The sequence below is a fragment of the Perna viridis genome, chromosome 1, assembly GCF_037379345.1.
Source record: "Perna viridis isolate PV_CMFRI_1.1 ecotype Kerala chromosome 1, ASM3737934v1, whole genome shotgun sequence".
Classification (NCBI taxonomy): domain Eukaryota; kingdom Metazoa; phylum Mollusca; class Bivalvia; order Mytilida; family Mytilidae; genus Perna; species Perna viridis.
In genome coordinates, this window is record NC_142445.1 from 39,389,218 (window position 1) to 39,404,586 (window position 15,369).

The following is a 15,369-nucleotide window of genomic DNA, read 5'->3' on the forward strand; positions in this document are numbered from 1 at the left end:
AGCTAACAATACAATGAAAAAAAGACGTAACAAAACTAGAACAAGAGCACAAAAAAAAACAAAACAAAACAAAAGCAAAAGCAAAACGTAAATAAAAAAAATCATTCAGCTTTTTCATTCAAATGTTCTATGTTGCTTTTTACAAAACAAAAATAATTAAACAAAAATTTATACCCACGTGATGTAAAAAAAAATCAAATGCAAAACAAAGAAATAAACAAACAAGCATACATACAAACAAGTTTACTGGATCAAAAACGAAATTAATAGCTACGAATATTTTATTGTTTTCATAACACTAATAAAATATATTTCACAGAAAATGACCGAAGAACGAATTTTTATGTAAATAAAGGAGTTCTTAAAATATATCATTTATCACGTGATACAATGATTTCCTGTGGGTGGATTAAAGACACGAAATGTTCGCAACACAAAGAACTACATATTGCTGTATTCGATCAAAGTAAGTTATTACATTGTGCTGTTTTTAATATTACTTTAAAGGGCTATACACATTTAGTTTTTACAAGATTTGTGTCAAACATAATGTTATCTTTATAATTGTAAGAAAAAAAATTATTGGCATTTATTCAAAAAAAAAAAAAAACATTTGAATCACACACAGTAATAATTATCATTAGTTGTCTTTACAAAAAAAAGATAAATCTTCTGCCGGCTCAGTTGTATCATTTATGTTTTTTTTATTAATTTTATTTCCAAATTCAGAATATATACCATGCAGAAACCAGACGGATGGTAGAAATGTTACATGGCCGCAAACTGCTCCTGGATTAACAGCCACTAAGAACTGCCCAACTGGCTACGTTGGTAGGTATTCCGATGAAGTTCTTATGCTTTTGTGTTTTAGAACTCACCTACTCCCGTTTGGAAATTTTCTGTTTTATCTATACATCGCTTATGTTTCTTTTTTTTTCTTTTAGTACAAGTGATTTTTTCCAAACATAGTGTGTAATCTACTTGGTATATATTAATTAAAATTCAGTCATACATACATGTAGGTCCTGAACATTCGAATTCGATAGGTATCGGAGTTATACCAAACTGTTTGGAGTTGTTAGAGCACAATTCAGCAATTTTATTGTTACACTTTTCTTAGATTAAGGTTCAATTAATCAATTTTATGCTGACACTTTTCTTAGATTAAGGTTAAATATAATATACCGGCAAAAAGTACAGAATTTTACATAATTTTCACAGAAAATTAGAAATCACATTCTTTTATATGTGTTAGAGGAAGGTTAGTCCTAACATGTGAAATGCACGTGGGCTGTCTTCCAAAGTATTGTTGATAAACAAGTGCTTTGAAAGTATCTCCGATTTTTTACATATCTAAATATGGATTTCCTTCCAAGACGTTATCTAGGAACATAACTAATCTAACACGACACACATCTTAAATCTGAAGAACATTAACCTCTGTTACGACGCGTCTTAGTTTTCATTTATGTATCGTGATTTTTCATATTTTCTTCTGAATAAAATTCCCGACTCTTACCTTAATCATGAATGTATTGCATACATTGATAACTATTTAAACCATGTTTAGCTTTTTGAGCTAAACAAGACACAATTTACTTGACAATTAGTTATAACTCCACCAATAATACATATCGTATTTCATATTAATGATTTTCTTACAATTAAAAAGTGAAACGAAAAAAAGGAAACATTACACATGCTTCTAGTCGTGGGTAGAGTAAGGGTTGCTGATGTGTTTTTATATTTTTCGTTTGATTACTTCCACTTTCTGTTTATGTTTCTTTTTTAGGTTATCAATTCATCACTTCGTCTTTTTTTCTGCTCTTTTTTAAGATTTTAAGCAGTGTTTGTCCATTACTTTACGGAAAACACAGGTTAACGGGTTTACGTAGTTATTCAACAGTTTCAGTTAACAACTGTAAAAAACATTAGTTTTCATAATTAACAGGTATTGCATTTCGCGAATGCAGGAAAAATGGCTTCATTGGGAAATGGACTAAAGCAAGTTACATTAACTGCACTAGAGAAAAGATAGCTGAAGTAGGGAAAAAGGTTCGACATTGCTATAAATACTATGATAAGAAATATTTTAATAGCTCTTTACTATATCAATGTTTTCTTTCATATTGTTAAGTACATGATGACTTCCACTTCTGGACTGCTTAAACGAATCAGTTGAAAACTAGGAAGGAGTTGCTTTAAAAAAAAACAATACAATACAAAAAAAGGAAATTTTATTGCGTTAACCAAGAATTTATGCTGATAATCTGAAGAAATAACAATCAAAGTGTTTGTCAAAAATTTTCCTTTTTATGATATTGAAAGGTCAGATTTAGTTGAAATGCACTTTAAATGTAAAATTTTCCCGCACTTTTTCCTTATATTAGCGGTAAAAAATATCTACGCAACAGATGCTTAAGAATAAATTTGAATAGTTTTTCAGTTGTTTTCTAGTGGTATTTGATTTATTCTAGGCTAAAATGACTACATTGAGAATTACGGTGTGTCTCCCATTGTTTGGTTCTTACACAGAATGGCACCTAATACATGTTAATAGGTTGAATACTGGCCGTTGTGAATAAATTAAATAAGATAATGATTTTTTGAAAACAATACTTTTATGTCTTCATTGTTGAACTAATTTTAAAAATCGTATTTCTTATTTTGACTCGTCATCTTGATTACTTATCTGTCTGTTGCAGTTAAATTTTCATTTTACAGTATTAAATTGATATAGATGTCTATATAAGTTTAGAATACATATACATTTACACGGGTGTATCTAAGACCTAGATTCAACATTTTTTACAGTTATTTGCATACATCACATGACAGACTAAATGTTTATCGTTTTGCTAGTTATTACTTGCATTTATCATACTATATTGTACTAATGGTCTTGTCTTTGAATTGCTAAAGAATGACTTTAGCAAATTTAACGAAACCAAAATTTTGCTACAAGATTGAAGTCATCACTACAGAAGTTTTATGGTCATCACCATGAACTCGTGGATCGTTACTGTTTATCCATCTGATTTGTTCAACGTATCATAGTTTTCATTTCCTCTTTCGTCTACCTCGGACTTGACTTTTTATGAGCAAGTCAGTGGGTGTTATTAGAAAAGCAGAGGACGCTTACCCTACCAGTTCCCATGGTCCGTACTTCCGTTTTTTAGTGGAGTCTAAATTACTCATTTGCTTTTGTTAGTTTATGTGTATTATTTTAGTTACTTTATTTTCTTTGTTGTGTATGTCTGTTTTCCATGTCTGGTTTTGATTTCCAATATAATCTTGGACCCCTGGATTACTCTTTCATTACCATAATGTTTGGCAATACGGCTAGGTGCAATGATATTTTATAGATAATATTTCTTCGTTTCTTTTCACTGAACATTGTAATTGTATTTTTTGATTAAATACCATAATTTACAGCTCTAATTTGAGTGTTTTATGTGAAAGATTTTTATTGGATTAAGTGCATTAAATTTCATCAGAACTATATATACATGTATATTGTGAATATTGCATAATGTAAACATGCGCAAGAAAATAATTTATTTAGTATTTAATGGATTCAGATTTGAGATGACGTGATAAATAGCAGCATTTTATTGTAACTTCGGGTAATTGTTCATTTCTTGAAAGTTTGTTGTTTTTCTTTAGGTTGTATTTTCATATTTTATATCCACCAGTGGGTTTAAAGGTTTTATTCCTGAAAAAATAACAAAAAATATTCACAACCATTAATTTTCCAATTTAGTACTTGTCCTATGTCAGTATATATAAAAGAGACATTGAATTTGTTGTTTTTACCAACTGCTAAATACAATAACTGAACCAGAATAAAAGAGAAATTAAAAAGCAGAAAATACGGTTAAATGGTATAGAGTGACGACCTGTTGTTTCAAAGTAAGGAGAATGTGTCAAAGTGGGGTGACATACCTACCTGCAGGATGTTGTTTCTACCACAATAGAAATCAGGATCTGTTTGACTGTCGTAGTCGTCCTGAAATGAAATATCTACCATAGGACGTTCCACAACAATGAATGAATCATGTAGTTATTGCTTTTATTCAGTGATGGACCAGTTATTTTGAAACAATTTTCGATTCATGTTTGAAAACAATTTTTTTGGAAGTAATTTTGGTCATTGTGCATCCTACTTAACCAACTTAAATCAGTCTGAAAAATGTTCCTTGCTTTTGTGTTTTATATAGAATTGGTCGTCGCTTGGTTATTTTCTGTTTTATTTGTTGGGTTCTAAGGATCAGGTTGGCGTATTTTTATAAAGACAGGTACCTTTCCTTGATCCTTTGGATTAAGGGATATAACTTTTGAAATCAGTGATATGTTTGTATTATATTCAATTTCACCAAAGCCTTTCAAGCCTTCCTTTAAAACAAAATGACATCAGCCCGTGTCACTTTGATGCCGACATGAGATTGATGTAAGTTGTTAAATACAAATGTTTCAACGTGAATGTCCAGAAGATTCTTTTTATTCAATTTGCTGTGTTTGAAGACTGACATATAATAGACATTTAAGTACCATTCTGTTCACATATACTTTCAACTTGCCAAATAATTAAAAAAAACCAAACAAACAAATAAACAAACATTAAGGAACATATTACGTAATAATTGCTGATTTGTTTGTTATAGTTAGATAAAATAAAAAATGGAGTTGGAATCGACAAACTTGCGAATGTGATTCGAGAATTTAAGGATGAAAATAAAGCGATTCCACGACCAAATATAACGGCAAGTGATGTAAGATCAGGAGTACAGGTGTTATCTACTGTATCTGATATTGTAACTAACCGGGAAGAAGGAATCGATGAAAAGACAACAGAGGTTTGAACGTATTCTTTATGTATTTATGTCAACCAATGCACACTGTGAAAATTAGTTACATTGCAATATACGGTTTGTCCATGAAAGTTTTTCATTTAGTATTCAATTTAACATCCTTATATATCAATGTATTTTGATGTTCATACGTTTGTGTTCTTTCACATTTAAGTCTCACAGTGAGTATATTTATAAAAAAGGATAAATAAATAAGTAAATAAATGACATATAATGATAAACAATTTAAAAAAGATGAAAGTACGTTTCCTGAAAACTGGTTCGGTTTTCGAAGTCGACATTTATGTTCATATTCGTTCCAGGAGTTCTTTAAAGCAACAGATGTGTTTCTTTCTGGAGATAGTGAAGATTCTTGGCAGGAGAATTATAGAGAAGTAATTATATGAGTTTACATACATTACCATGTTTAATTGTTATGTTTCTGATTTATTCTTTTAAACATGATGACTTTTCATTCAGAATTGTCAACTTTCCTTTCATCAGTTGCAACATTCCTTCAGAACCTGCGTATGTGTTCTGAGTGTTCTTATCACATCTCAGGCCAGAGCTTGCTGAAACTACGCAGACTTTTTGTATCGCGTTAGATTCCTTGCAAATAGGCTTCTAGAACAGTGTTATGCTGCTACTAGTTTGAAGTCATCACTACAAAAATTTTATGATCGTCATCATGAACTCGTGGGTCGTTATGGTGTATCCATCTGCGCCATGAAAACTGATTTATTCAACTGTCATAGTTTTTCACGGTGCACATGGTCCATGCTCCCAGTTTTTAGTGGAGTCCGAGTTGCTCATTTGATTTTGTAACTTTGTATGTTTGATTATAGTTACTTCATGTTCTTTGTTGTATATGCCTGTTTTCCATTTATGGTTTTTGTCCCTGCATGACATGCTTTTGATTACCGCTATAATCTTGGTTCCCTTGATTATTCTTTATATATGTTCTTATAGATCTTGATCTTCTATAATAATTGGCATTAAATTAAATATGTGGTTAGTGAAGTTATAATATTTAAAGAAATCAAGTTATTTCAGACAGGGGATAATAGTGTTGTACAATTGATGGATATTGTATCAAACGTTTCCGACACAGTGTTAAAGACACTTCCAGTTGACAAACCTATTTCTGTCGTTGGTGACAATATTGGTAAGTAGTATACACGAAAAACAAGAACTAAACTTAGGTTGATAATGCTTGTAATATGTTAAGAAGAATTATTAGATATATTTTCCTTTAGTTAAACATGAATTATGATAACGTTATGTGATGGGTTAAAAATAAACAAGTAATTTCCATGATATTTAAATTAGAGTCGCTGTCTAATTGTCAAATTTGTGGCAAACATTAAAAAAAATATGATTGGATGGATAGTTGTAAGAATACTTAATATGATTCTGGTGTTTTGGCATACTTAAGTTTCTTGCCACATGCATATAAAAGTCACCATAGAAAATGTGAATTATTTCGCTACATTTTCATGACATTCAATTTTGTATCCGTTATATTAACAAATGGAACACTAAAACTGAAAACATATTTTTGAAGCACTAGATAGGGTAATCATGGCATATTTAAGTGATTACAAACGAACTGATTGGGACCTCTTTTTCTCTCCGCTGATTCTTACATTAAGAAAAAAAAAACCTTGCTACAAGCAATGTGTTATATAACAGTGGGTTAATTTGTACATTCTTACTTAACTGAGTCTTGATCAAATGAATGCACGGTTCGTTTATTTCATGATTTACAGTCTTGAAAATCGACCATATTAACATATCCGCTATTAGCTTTCCAAGGAACAAAGAATTCAAAGTGAAAAGTTCAGTTTTCTTTTCGGAAGAAACAATCAGAAATAATTTAAATGGTAAGTAGATAGTTATTATTTAAGAGCTGTACCGTTATCCAAAGATGTATGGGCATAGGAATATGGTAATAGCCAAAAAATATCAACTTTGTTGTAGTAACATAAACATTGTTCAAAACAAAGTAATTTATATAAACATAAGGAAGAAAACGTTTTTTTTTTTACTTAAGTTTATTAGAATGACGCCACAATTGTCACTGTTATACGTCATTTAACAAAAACCATTGAGAATCGTTAATTTTGTTGTTCTTGTGAATATTTTAAAATCCATTTTTATGACTACAATCTCAAAATACATCTTTCCATTTTCATATATGATGGAGTATATGCGATAATGAATGTATTCACTAAGTATGAAGTTGTTTTTCGGGTGTGGAAACTTTTTCTTTGCCAGGATCACTACCGGAAATTGACCAAGAAGTACAACATGAGTTCGGTAAAATTTAAGTTTTTGTTAACCTATTAATACATGAATATTCAGATGACCTTTGTTTTCCTAGTTGTTATGTATTCAAGTCTGTAAAATTATAATCGATATTATTAACACTTAAAATGGTGTCCATGCAAAACAAAACAGGCATTTCAAACGTTGTTTTTTTACCTATTTCATATCAAAAATGCATCCTTTCTCAAGGTTGAATGTTGGTTTTAATTAAACAATATTAACTGCGTTTAACTACAGCGATAGAAGAGAAATAAATCACATAGAAAGCATTGAAATTCATTGAAAAAAAGAGAGAAAATTTGAACAAAATTTGGTTGCTCTGATAGGAAACTTTAAAATCATTCTCTGAGCAATCTGTTGTCGATTCAAAACGAACTTTGTGATTTTTGACATATATATCGTATATACATTACATTGGAACAAAAAGCAGTGGAATACAATTCATCCAGTGCCACTCACATCATATAATCTGCCTGCACGATCTTTTTACATGGACAACCTCTTATTGAATAATTATCAGGAGTTTTTATGCAAATACATGCCTTGGCTATGGATTGGAAGAGGTACATATGTATGTTTAGAAACATATCCAAATTAGTTCTTAAAGAAAAGTGCTTAAAAATTTTAGATTCAGAGTTAACAAGTTATAAGCTCCTTCATTAAAAAAGAAGTTTTATTACTCTTCAAGAATATGTTGCATTAAAATCGAAGACGATGATAAAGCGAAATAAGCCAAATTGTTGGAAAATAGCTTATTACATGAGATATTTTTAGTAAGAAAATATAGTGTATTGTTGAACTCTCTGAGAATCTACACAATAAGCCTTTTGTATCATTGCATTTCCTGGCCGAAATATTTTGTTGTTATAAGCTTGCCCTCTATACTTTTCTCCGATTAAAAAAAAATACGTAAATGTACTCTGTTTTATCTCGATTTGAGAAATTTTCTTCCGCTTCTGAGTTGTTTTAGAAAAAAATGTTTTCAAATATTTTAAGATTATAATATAATGCTTAGATGTAGTGTTCTTTACTCCATGATCAACAAGTGTTAGGGCCAATGACAATTCAGCAGGTGTTTTTTTATGTTTGTTTGTTTGTTGGGGTTTAACGTCCGAGCGGCAATATTTCAGCTATATTAAGACGATGAACATGAAATGGATGATAAAATGAACATGAAATGAAGAAAAAAAGGACGGGTCACAAGGATAATAGGGTCACCAAATTTTGATTGCCACTGGAAAAAAAGAGTGGGTGGGTAAGGTTGGGCAATTTAGCCTTCTGTGGCGGAGCGCAAAGGTTCCTACTACTATCGAATACCACAGCAGGGTTCTTTAACGTGCGAGGAACGTGGCATCTTTCCCAACACGGTGCACCACTATGGTTTGCGGTCAGGTTTTCCGTATTATAGCCTGACTACCCCAGCATGTAACACGCCAGGGGTACCCCATTCCACCGCCTAAGGCACACATCCCAGTTGCTCTGTGGGCAGAGCGCCTAGCCCCTGGCTAGGTTTCTGAGCACTATTTAGTCGCCTTATACGACAAGCTTAGCGCTGCTGCAGGCCTATTCTTTTAACACCCGGACCTGCACGGGGCGGTGTTTTTTTTATATCATTTTGTTTGTTTGAAAATCCTTGTTTTCCAATATTTCTTTTTTCAGTGACCGACAGTGTGAAATATTCGGCTGCATACTATAAAACTCTGGGGAAATTATTCCCTAAAGGGTAGGAACAAACAATTTTACATCCTGAAGTCTTATACTTTGGAACAGGCTTCCAAAATATAATACATATGTACATCGTATGGTATAAAAATACTAAAAAAAAAGAAAAAGAAAAAAAAAGAAACCAGAAAATAAAGAAGTAAAAAAAGGAAAACGAAAGAAAAAAAAAGACCTTTATTTAAGTGCCGAGCTATTTGATATACCCTAAGCAAACGTTTTATGTTTGCATAATGTTTGAGGACGTGACTAATCAGTTGAAATATAGAGACACAAATACAATAATAAAAGGAGAAAGTTATACTGCTTAACAAATAATTTATGTATGTATTCATTCTTTGTTGACTTTAGTTTTCATATTTTGCTTACTGTAAATGAATTAATGTTTCAGGCTTATGAAGGAAAAAATTGGATCCCCAATCATTGCATTTTCTGTACCATCTATGGACATATTGAAGAAACTCGATCCTCCTGTGCGGATGACATTTGAAATAGAAGGGGTATTAATTTTGATTTACCTCGTTACTGGTTAGCTCTATTGTTCGGCTTTAATATACATGTCAATGAAATAATAAATTATTTCGCATATAATTCAGTTTTGGCATCGAAAAAACTACAGTATCTGATACGGTTATCGTACGAATCAGGCCAAGGATAAAAGATAAATATCATTTATATTTCAGTTAATTAATTTTGCATGATGACATAAACGGTTACACAATAGCAATTCTAAGGTAAAAATTAAAAAAGGATTAAATTAATCATAGGCATCCCTTTTTTGCAGACAAATCTCCCCGAACGATTATGCTCATACTGGAATAGTACTTTGGCGTAAGTAATGAATAAATGAATTTAAACAGTTATGTCCCTTTATGCAAAAGATACCAAAGTATCAATCTAATAAAAAATGGTAAATTTCGGATATTTTGACAGGTCTGTCAAGGAGCAGCATAAGAATAAATGCATGTAAAAAGATTGCGACACAAATATGTGTTCAAGAGATGCTCTTTACTATATAAAGTAAATGAATCATTACCACTAATTACCTGTCATGTCTTTATATCATTAGCCATGCCAATGTCGACAAGAAATAAATTGTAATGCTCTTTGAAATGTCTTATTTCTTTAACTCAATTAATCTTTGTGTTACAGACGTACATGTACCAAAACGTCTAAGCCATTATCAAATCACTTTTTTGTGCACAAAACATGAGGTGCAAGGAATCGATACAAATGACTTTTCATTGAAACTCTGATGGAAAGTTTTATTAATGATACTAAGCATTCATCAATATGTTTCTGTATTCTTTGCTGCTTGCAACCTCATAATAATAATTGGTCTGAGGCAATACCATTTCAACTTACTTCTAGCATGTAATCAAATATTTCATCCCCTTCTCGTGGTTGTATTTCCACCGAAAAATTCCCGGTGGTTATTATCCGTTATGGGTAATTATCGGTTGTTATTGTCCCATGTTATTCTTGTGCGTTCGAGTTAATTATCCGGTGTCGATATCATTCGTTTTGGATATTTTATAACTATGAGCTTTGCCGTCGTACATATTTTTTTAGTGCAACAGTCATCCAAAACGAGAAAATATCTACATTAATTACCCTGTAATGCTATTATCAGGTTTGGACTTCATTCGGTGAGGTAATAATTCAATTGTACACCACCTGTTACTTCGTAACCCGATTTTTTGGAGGTGTTTTTACAATGTTATGACTTGAATTGGTTAATGCATTCGTTGGTTATTTAAACACTACGTAGAAGTCCATGTCCCTTAGGTTTAAGATCAGGTATTTGCCCCTATTTGCTGTGTATCTAAATGTCCATTGTGAAAGAGTATTCAAAATACACCAGGATATCAATAAGACAAATAGATGTGCAGAAAGTTTACATAGGTGTTGTTGGCCCTTATCGGAACCCCATAGAATGTTAGGAGTTTCAACCATGGATTTCTAAGTAACAGTACCAGTAACAACACCAAAATTTAATATATTTATTGCATATTTAACTGATAATGATGATACGAAACACAATAAGAATGTGATAACATGTTATAGATGATATGTTTCTTCAGTTATAAAGCAGCTGTTGCTTTCTGATTACATAGCTACTCGTGTCCAAATTAGTTTTTATTCTGAAATTGGTTTCGTGTGGCGCTGTATGCGCTTTTAAAGTGGTCATACCTGATTTATGTAGTAGTCCACTTTTCCTTATGGACGATCTCTTAGTGTTCACTATAGTTATCTTTTAAATTTTGCAAATATATCATATAGCATTTCATCAAAGCTATGTGTCAATTTGATAATCCATGATTCTGATTGTGCATTTAATGAAACGTACCAGGGATCAAGAACCCTCAAGTTCTCCATTTCCGAAATATTACAAGACTTTTGTCAATGGAGAACCAATCTTCCGGTAGACCTATCAGTAATGGCAAAAAAAACTTGACTAAAAAATCATTAGCTTTACAGAAGGAAATATCAACCCATGTGTGCATTCATATCGTCCTCAACAAAATTAAAAACATATAGGATTTACATGACGGTTCATTACTTGTCATCAAAGATATCATGCATGTCAGTCCACACAAATACCACTAATTAAAAAGGATTGATATCAGTTGTGCAATGCATTGAAACACACAAGACACGACATTGGGCACTATGGTTGCATTATTATTTATGCCATTTTTTTCATTAGTCTTCTAGAAAAGAAACTACTTTTACTCAAACTTCCTTTCTCTTACTATACCTCCACTTGAGGTTCATTTATGACATCTTTCTCATTTGTACAGAAGAGAAAGTCCCTTACAGATTTCATAACATATATAACTTCGTAAGATTGAGCCATGAAGTTCACGCCAATAGTGTCGGAAAAAGAGGTGCACCAGGACACGATAGTCAAATCAACAAATCAGCAATGAGAGTGGAAGAAGAACTCACCAAACCGTTTTAGCATATCGACTTATGTTAGTTACTTTAGTGTACTTTGTTACAAAATTTTACCATTTAGTACAAGTTGTGTTTGAGGTTGAATGTTAAATGGTGATATATTGTTTGTTTTATCTAAATTTGACTGTTTTGGTATTCCAACACAACATCATTACAGTAGTAAATTAAAAAAATAGAGAATGCAGAACCCTAAATGAAATATGATAAAACCACTCGCTGAGACATAAAATACTACAGGAAAGTATACTTCTACTGCTTGAAAATGAATTGAATAAAACACACACACACACACACACACACACACACACACACACACACACACACACACACGCACACACACACACACACACACACACACTCGACATACTCTAAATACTATCAGTGGCGCTTCGTTTTCTTACTTTTCAAAAGTATCGGCTTACTTTTCAAAATTAAGCCGATACTTTTTTCATTCATTCATGACCAATGTAAAAGGTCGTTATTAGTTAATAAGAAAGTGATTCTGCATAAGTCTGAATTCAATATTTGGCTTCGCACTCAGGAAACATCCCTTTGCCTTAGGTGCAGACCTCGTTATAGATAGAAAGTGTAAATCTTACCGAGTAAAAAGACACATCTACCGATCATATTAATATTGCAAATTTTGTCATGCTGTACACGTGTACCAAGGAGTAAACTCCCATATGAGCAGCATTAATTAGTACCAAATACATAGGAAGATCTTAATCAAAATAAAAATTATATATACAAGAAGTATTCAAAACTACTGATATCAAAGAAGGCACCCAAATTTAGCACCAATAAGTTCAAACATGTACGATACTAGGTGTTTTATGGTTGTAAAAAACGACACAGATCACAGGATATAGCCCCCTTAAGTAATCTTCAAAATCATCACGACTTGAAAGCACAGCTAAATGCGTAATAAGTTTCTTTGTTACGATATAATACGATCTGATACGATAACTGTCAAATGATATTTCTTTTACGCTCAGTACGACTGCAATAAGTGATCATTCTCAAGATTTAATAAGATTTTAAATGATCACCTCGAATAGTTTAATATGAAGACGAAATTATTAATGGACACAAAGCTTAAAAGTTGATGTAAGATTTTTCAAAATATTAGGTACACAACGTCACCCTGTGTATTGCCTAACATCGTAAAAACAAAACATCTAATCCAGGAAATGACCACAAATATATAGACATTGTCATTTCCAATTCATGGCAAATATTTCCCAACTCACTGATATTAGTTTATCATTAATGTGTTTACCTTGAAAAGCACCGAAAGTAATTCTTGTCATATGATGACATCAAAAGTTTCTAAACTTTCTTTATAAGAGTGAACATAATCGGGAAAGTTCATTGCCTGTTCTTTTGAAACTTTTGCATTGTATGTTTCCTTTTGAATTGTACGGAGTAATACGGGATTTTTTGACATTGTAAATTCGACGAATTTCTTTTTTTAAACTAACAACTCTTGTCGCTGAGAATAATTATAGGATTTGGAATTTAAAAGAGTAATCAAGGGAACCAAGATACAGCGGAAACCAAAAGAATGCAATCTAGGAACAAAGACCAGACATTGAAAACAGACAAACGCAACAAAGAACATAAAGTAACTAAAATAAAACATAACGACGAAATAATTTCTTTAGTTATTAATTTCGCAACATCTGTAGTACATTTATTTTTTGCTGGTATGTCTTAATTAAATTTCGAGAAAAATCAGTCATAACAAAAATTTGTTCTCTATCATCTAAAATAAAGTCTAAAGCCACAATCTGTAAAGATTTGAAGCCAATATTGATCCCTTTGACTGACGGGCCTTTGGTAATGGAATTGTCGACAATAAATAGCATACACATTTTTGAAATCCAACTATTGATGTTATGAGTACATGTACATTTAACCAGTATCATCTTTTTTTAAATGATAGCGTAAGTCTGCTCGCTTGCCCGATGAACGACAGAATATATATGTATATGGTACTTTTTCAATTCATAACGAAAATGAAAGAAATGACGTAAGAATGAGTCTGTCAAATAAGCTACTGCGAGCAAGATATCTGGATTTTTCTATTAAACAAACTTGAAAAATGATAAAAGTTAACATAATTTGAAGCAAAAACATTACTTGAATAACAGCACAATTTGTAAAAGTGTCGTCAGAAAATAAAAGAAAGCTTCTTTATATCGTATCCACCGATGAACCAAAGAAGCATAGTGTTTTGTCTGAAATTGTACATAATGATTTTTCAGCGAGAATGTGTCAACGAAGACAAACACGTTGAATATGAGGAAATCATTTTTATTTACACTATTGGCCGGGATATGCATTAAGGAAGTATAAAATAGAAATTTGTGAAAGTTCTGAGATAGATGGAGGAAAACCATGTTAAATTGTAATGAAATTGTAGTAGAGAACTGAATGAAAAATTGAACCGTTACGACAGAAGAGTAATAAAGGGAACCAAGGTTATAGCAGTAATCAAAAGAATGTAATCCAGGGACAAAGACCAGACATGGAAAACAGACATACACAACAAAGAATATAAAGTAACTAAAATCATACATACAAAGTAACAAAAGCAAATGAGAAACTCGGACTGTACTAAAAACTGGGAGCATGGACCAGGTGCACCGACAGGATAAGCGTCCTCTGCTTTTCTAGAAACACCCGCCGAGTTGTGCAAAAACAAAAGTCAAGTCCGGGGTAGACAAAAGTTGAAAGGAAAACTATGACCCGTTGAATAAATCAGTTTTCATGACACAGATAGATACACCATAACGATCCACAAGTTCATGATGACGACCATAAAACTGCTGTAGTGACGACTTCAATCTTGTAGCAACATAACCCTGTTCCAGAAGCCTATTTGTTAGAGTTCCAACGCGATACAAAAAGTCTGCGTAGAATGGTCGTTTGATAATAAAACCCTTGGAATAGCCTTAAGACAGAACTTACAAATCGTTTGAATCAGACGTTTGGAGGTCAACAATATTAGACAAGAAAAATTTGTACCAAAAAAATTTTAAGAAAACTTGACTTCTTGGGTAAATTCCTATAATACATGTTTTTAGTTTAACTTTTACAATTTTGATCTTTTAAAATTTTCATGTGTATTAATATTCGAAAGAAAAAGGTTAACGATAAATGATTTGGAAGTGGATGAAAGTGACCGTTATCGTTGTTTTATGAGAAATTTCCAAACGATTGGAGATTTTATTGAAATGTAGTTTGATTCTGCGCTCTGTCTATACTGTTAGTTACATGAACACGTTCTTAAACTGTCAGTTTATGCCAGTTTTTTTTTTCCAGTTTAGCCATTAATTCAAATTTATCATCTTCCATCCATTGCTTCTGACTGAGTAAGCTTCAAAAGAACAAAAAAAAATCGTGAAGGTGCATCTGAACCAGAATTTTACGTTGGGGTGTATATAGAATTCAAGCAAAGCGAAACTGTGAAAGAAAATTTTGGAGAGAAACTTCAAAAATCAAGATT

The 15,369-nt window shown here is 31.9% G+C and overlaps 1 protein-coding gene across 1 annotated transcript; it reads left to right on the plus strand.

The window, feature by feature from the left end:
- Positions 1 to 323: 323 nt before the first annotated feature.
- On the plus strand, positions 324 to 11,918 carry LOC148628706 (uncharacterized). The gene is made up of 11 exons (XM_088569029.1): positions 324 to 466; positions 730 to 831; positions 1,952 to 2,055; positions 4,665 to 4,856; positions 5,174 to 5,245; positions 5,904 to 6,015; positions 6,620 to 6,733; positions 8,838 to 8,901; positions 9,289 to 9,397; positions 9,682 to 9,728; positions 11,702 to 11,918. The coding sequence occupies exons 1-11, from the start codon at positions 391 to 393 to the stop codon at positions 11,727 to 11,729; spliced, it is 1,020 nt and encodes a 339-aa protein (XP_088425155.1). The 5' UTR covers positions 324 to 390; the 3' UTR covers positions 11,730 to 11,918.
- Positions 11,919 to 15,369: the final 3,451 nt, after the last annotated feature.

Bases quoted from the DNA above. Each gene is read 5' to 3' on its own strand.
- LOC148628706 (XM_088569029.1), top strand. From the start codon at position 391: ATGATTTCCTGTGGGTGGATTAAAGACACGAAATGTTCGCAACACAAA. The intron at 2,056-4,664 runs GTTCGACATTGC...TGTTTGTTATAG, and splicing joins TAGCTGAAGTAGGGAAAAAG to TTAGATAAAATAAAAAATGG. The intron at 5,246-5,903 runs GTAATTATATGA...AAGTTATTTCAG, and splicing joins GGCAGGAGAATTATAGAGAA to ACAGGGGATAATAGTGTTGT.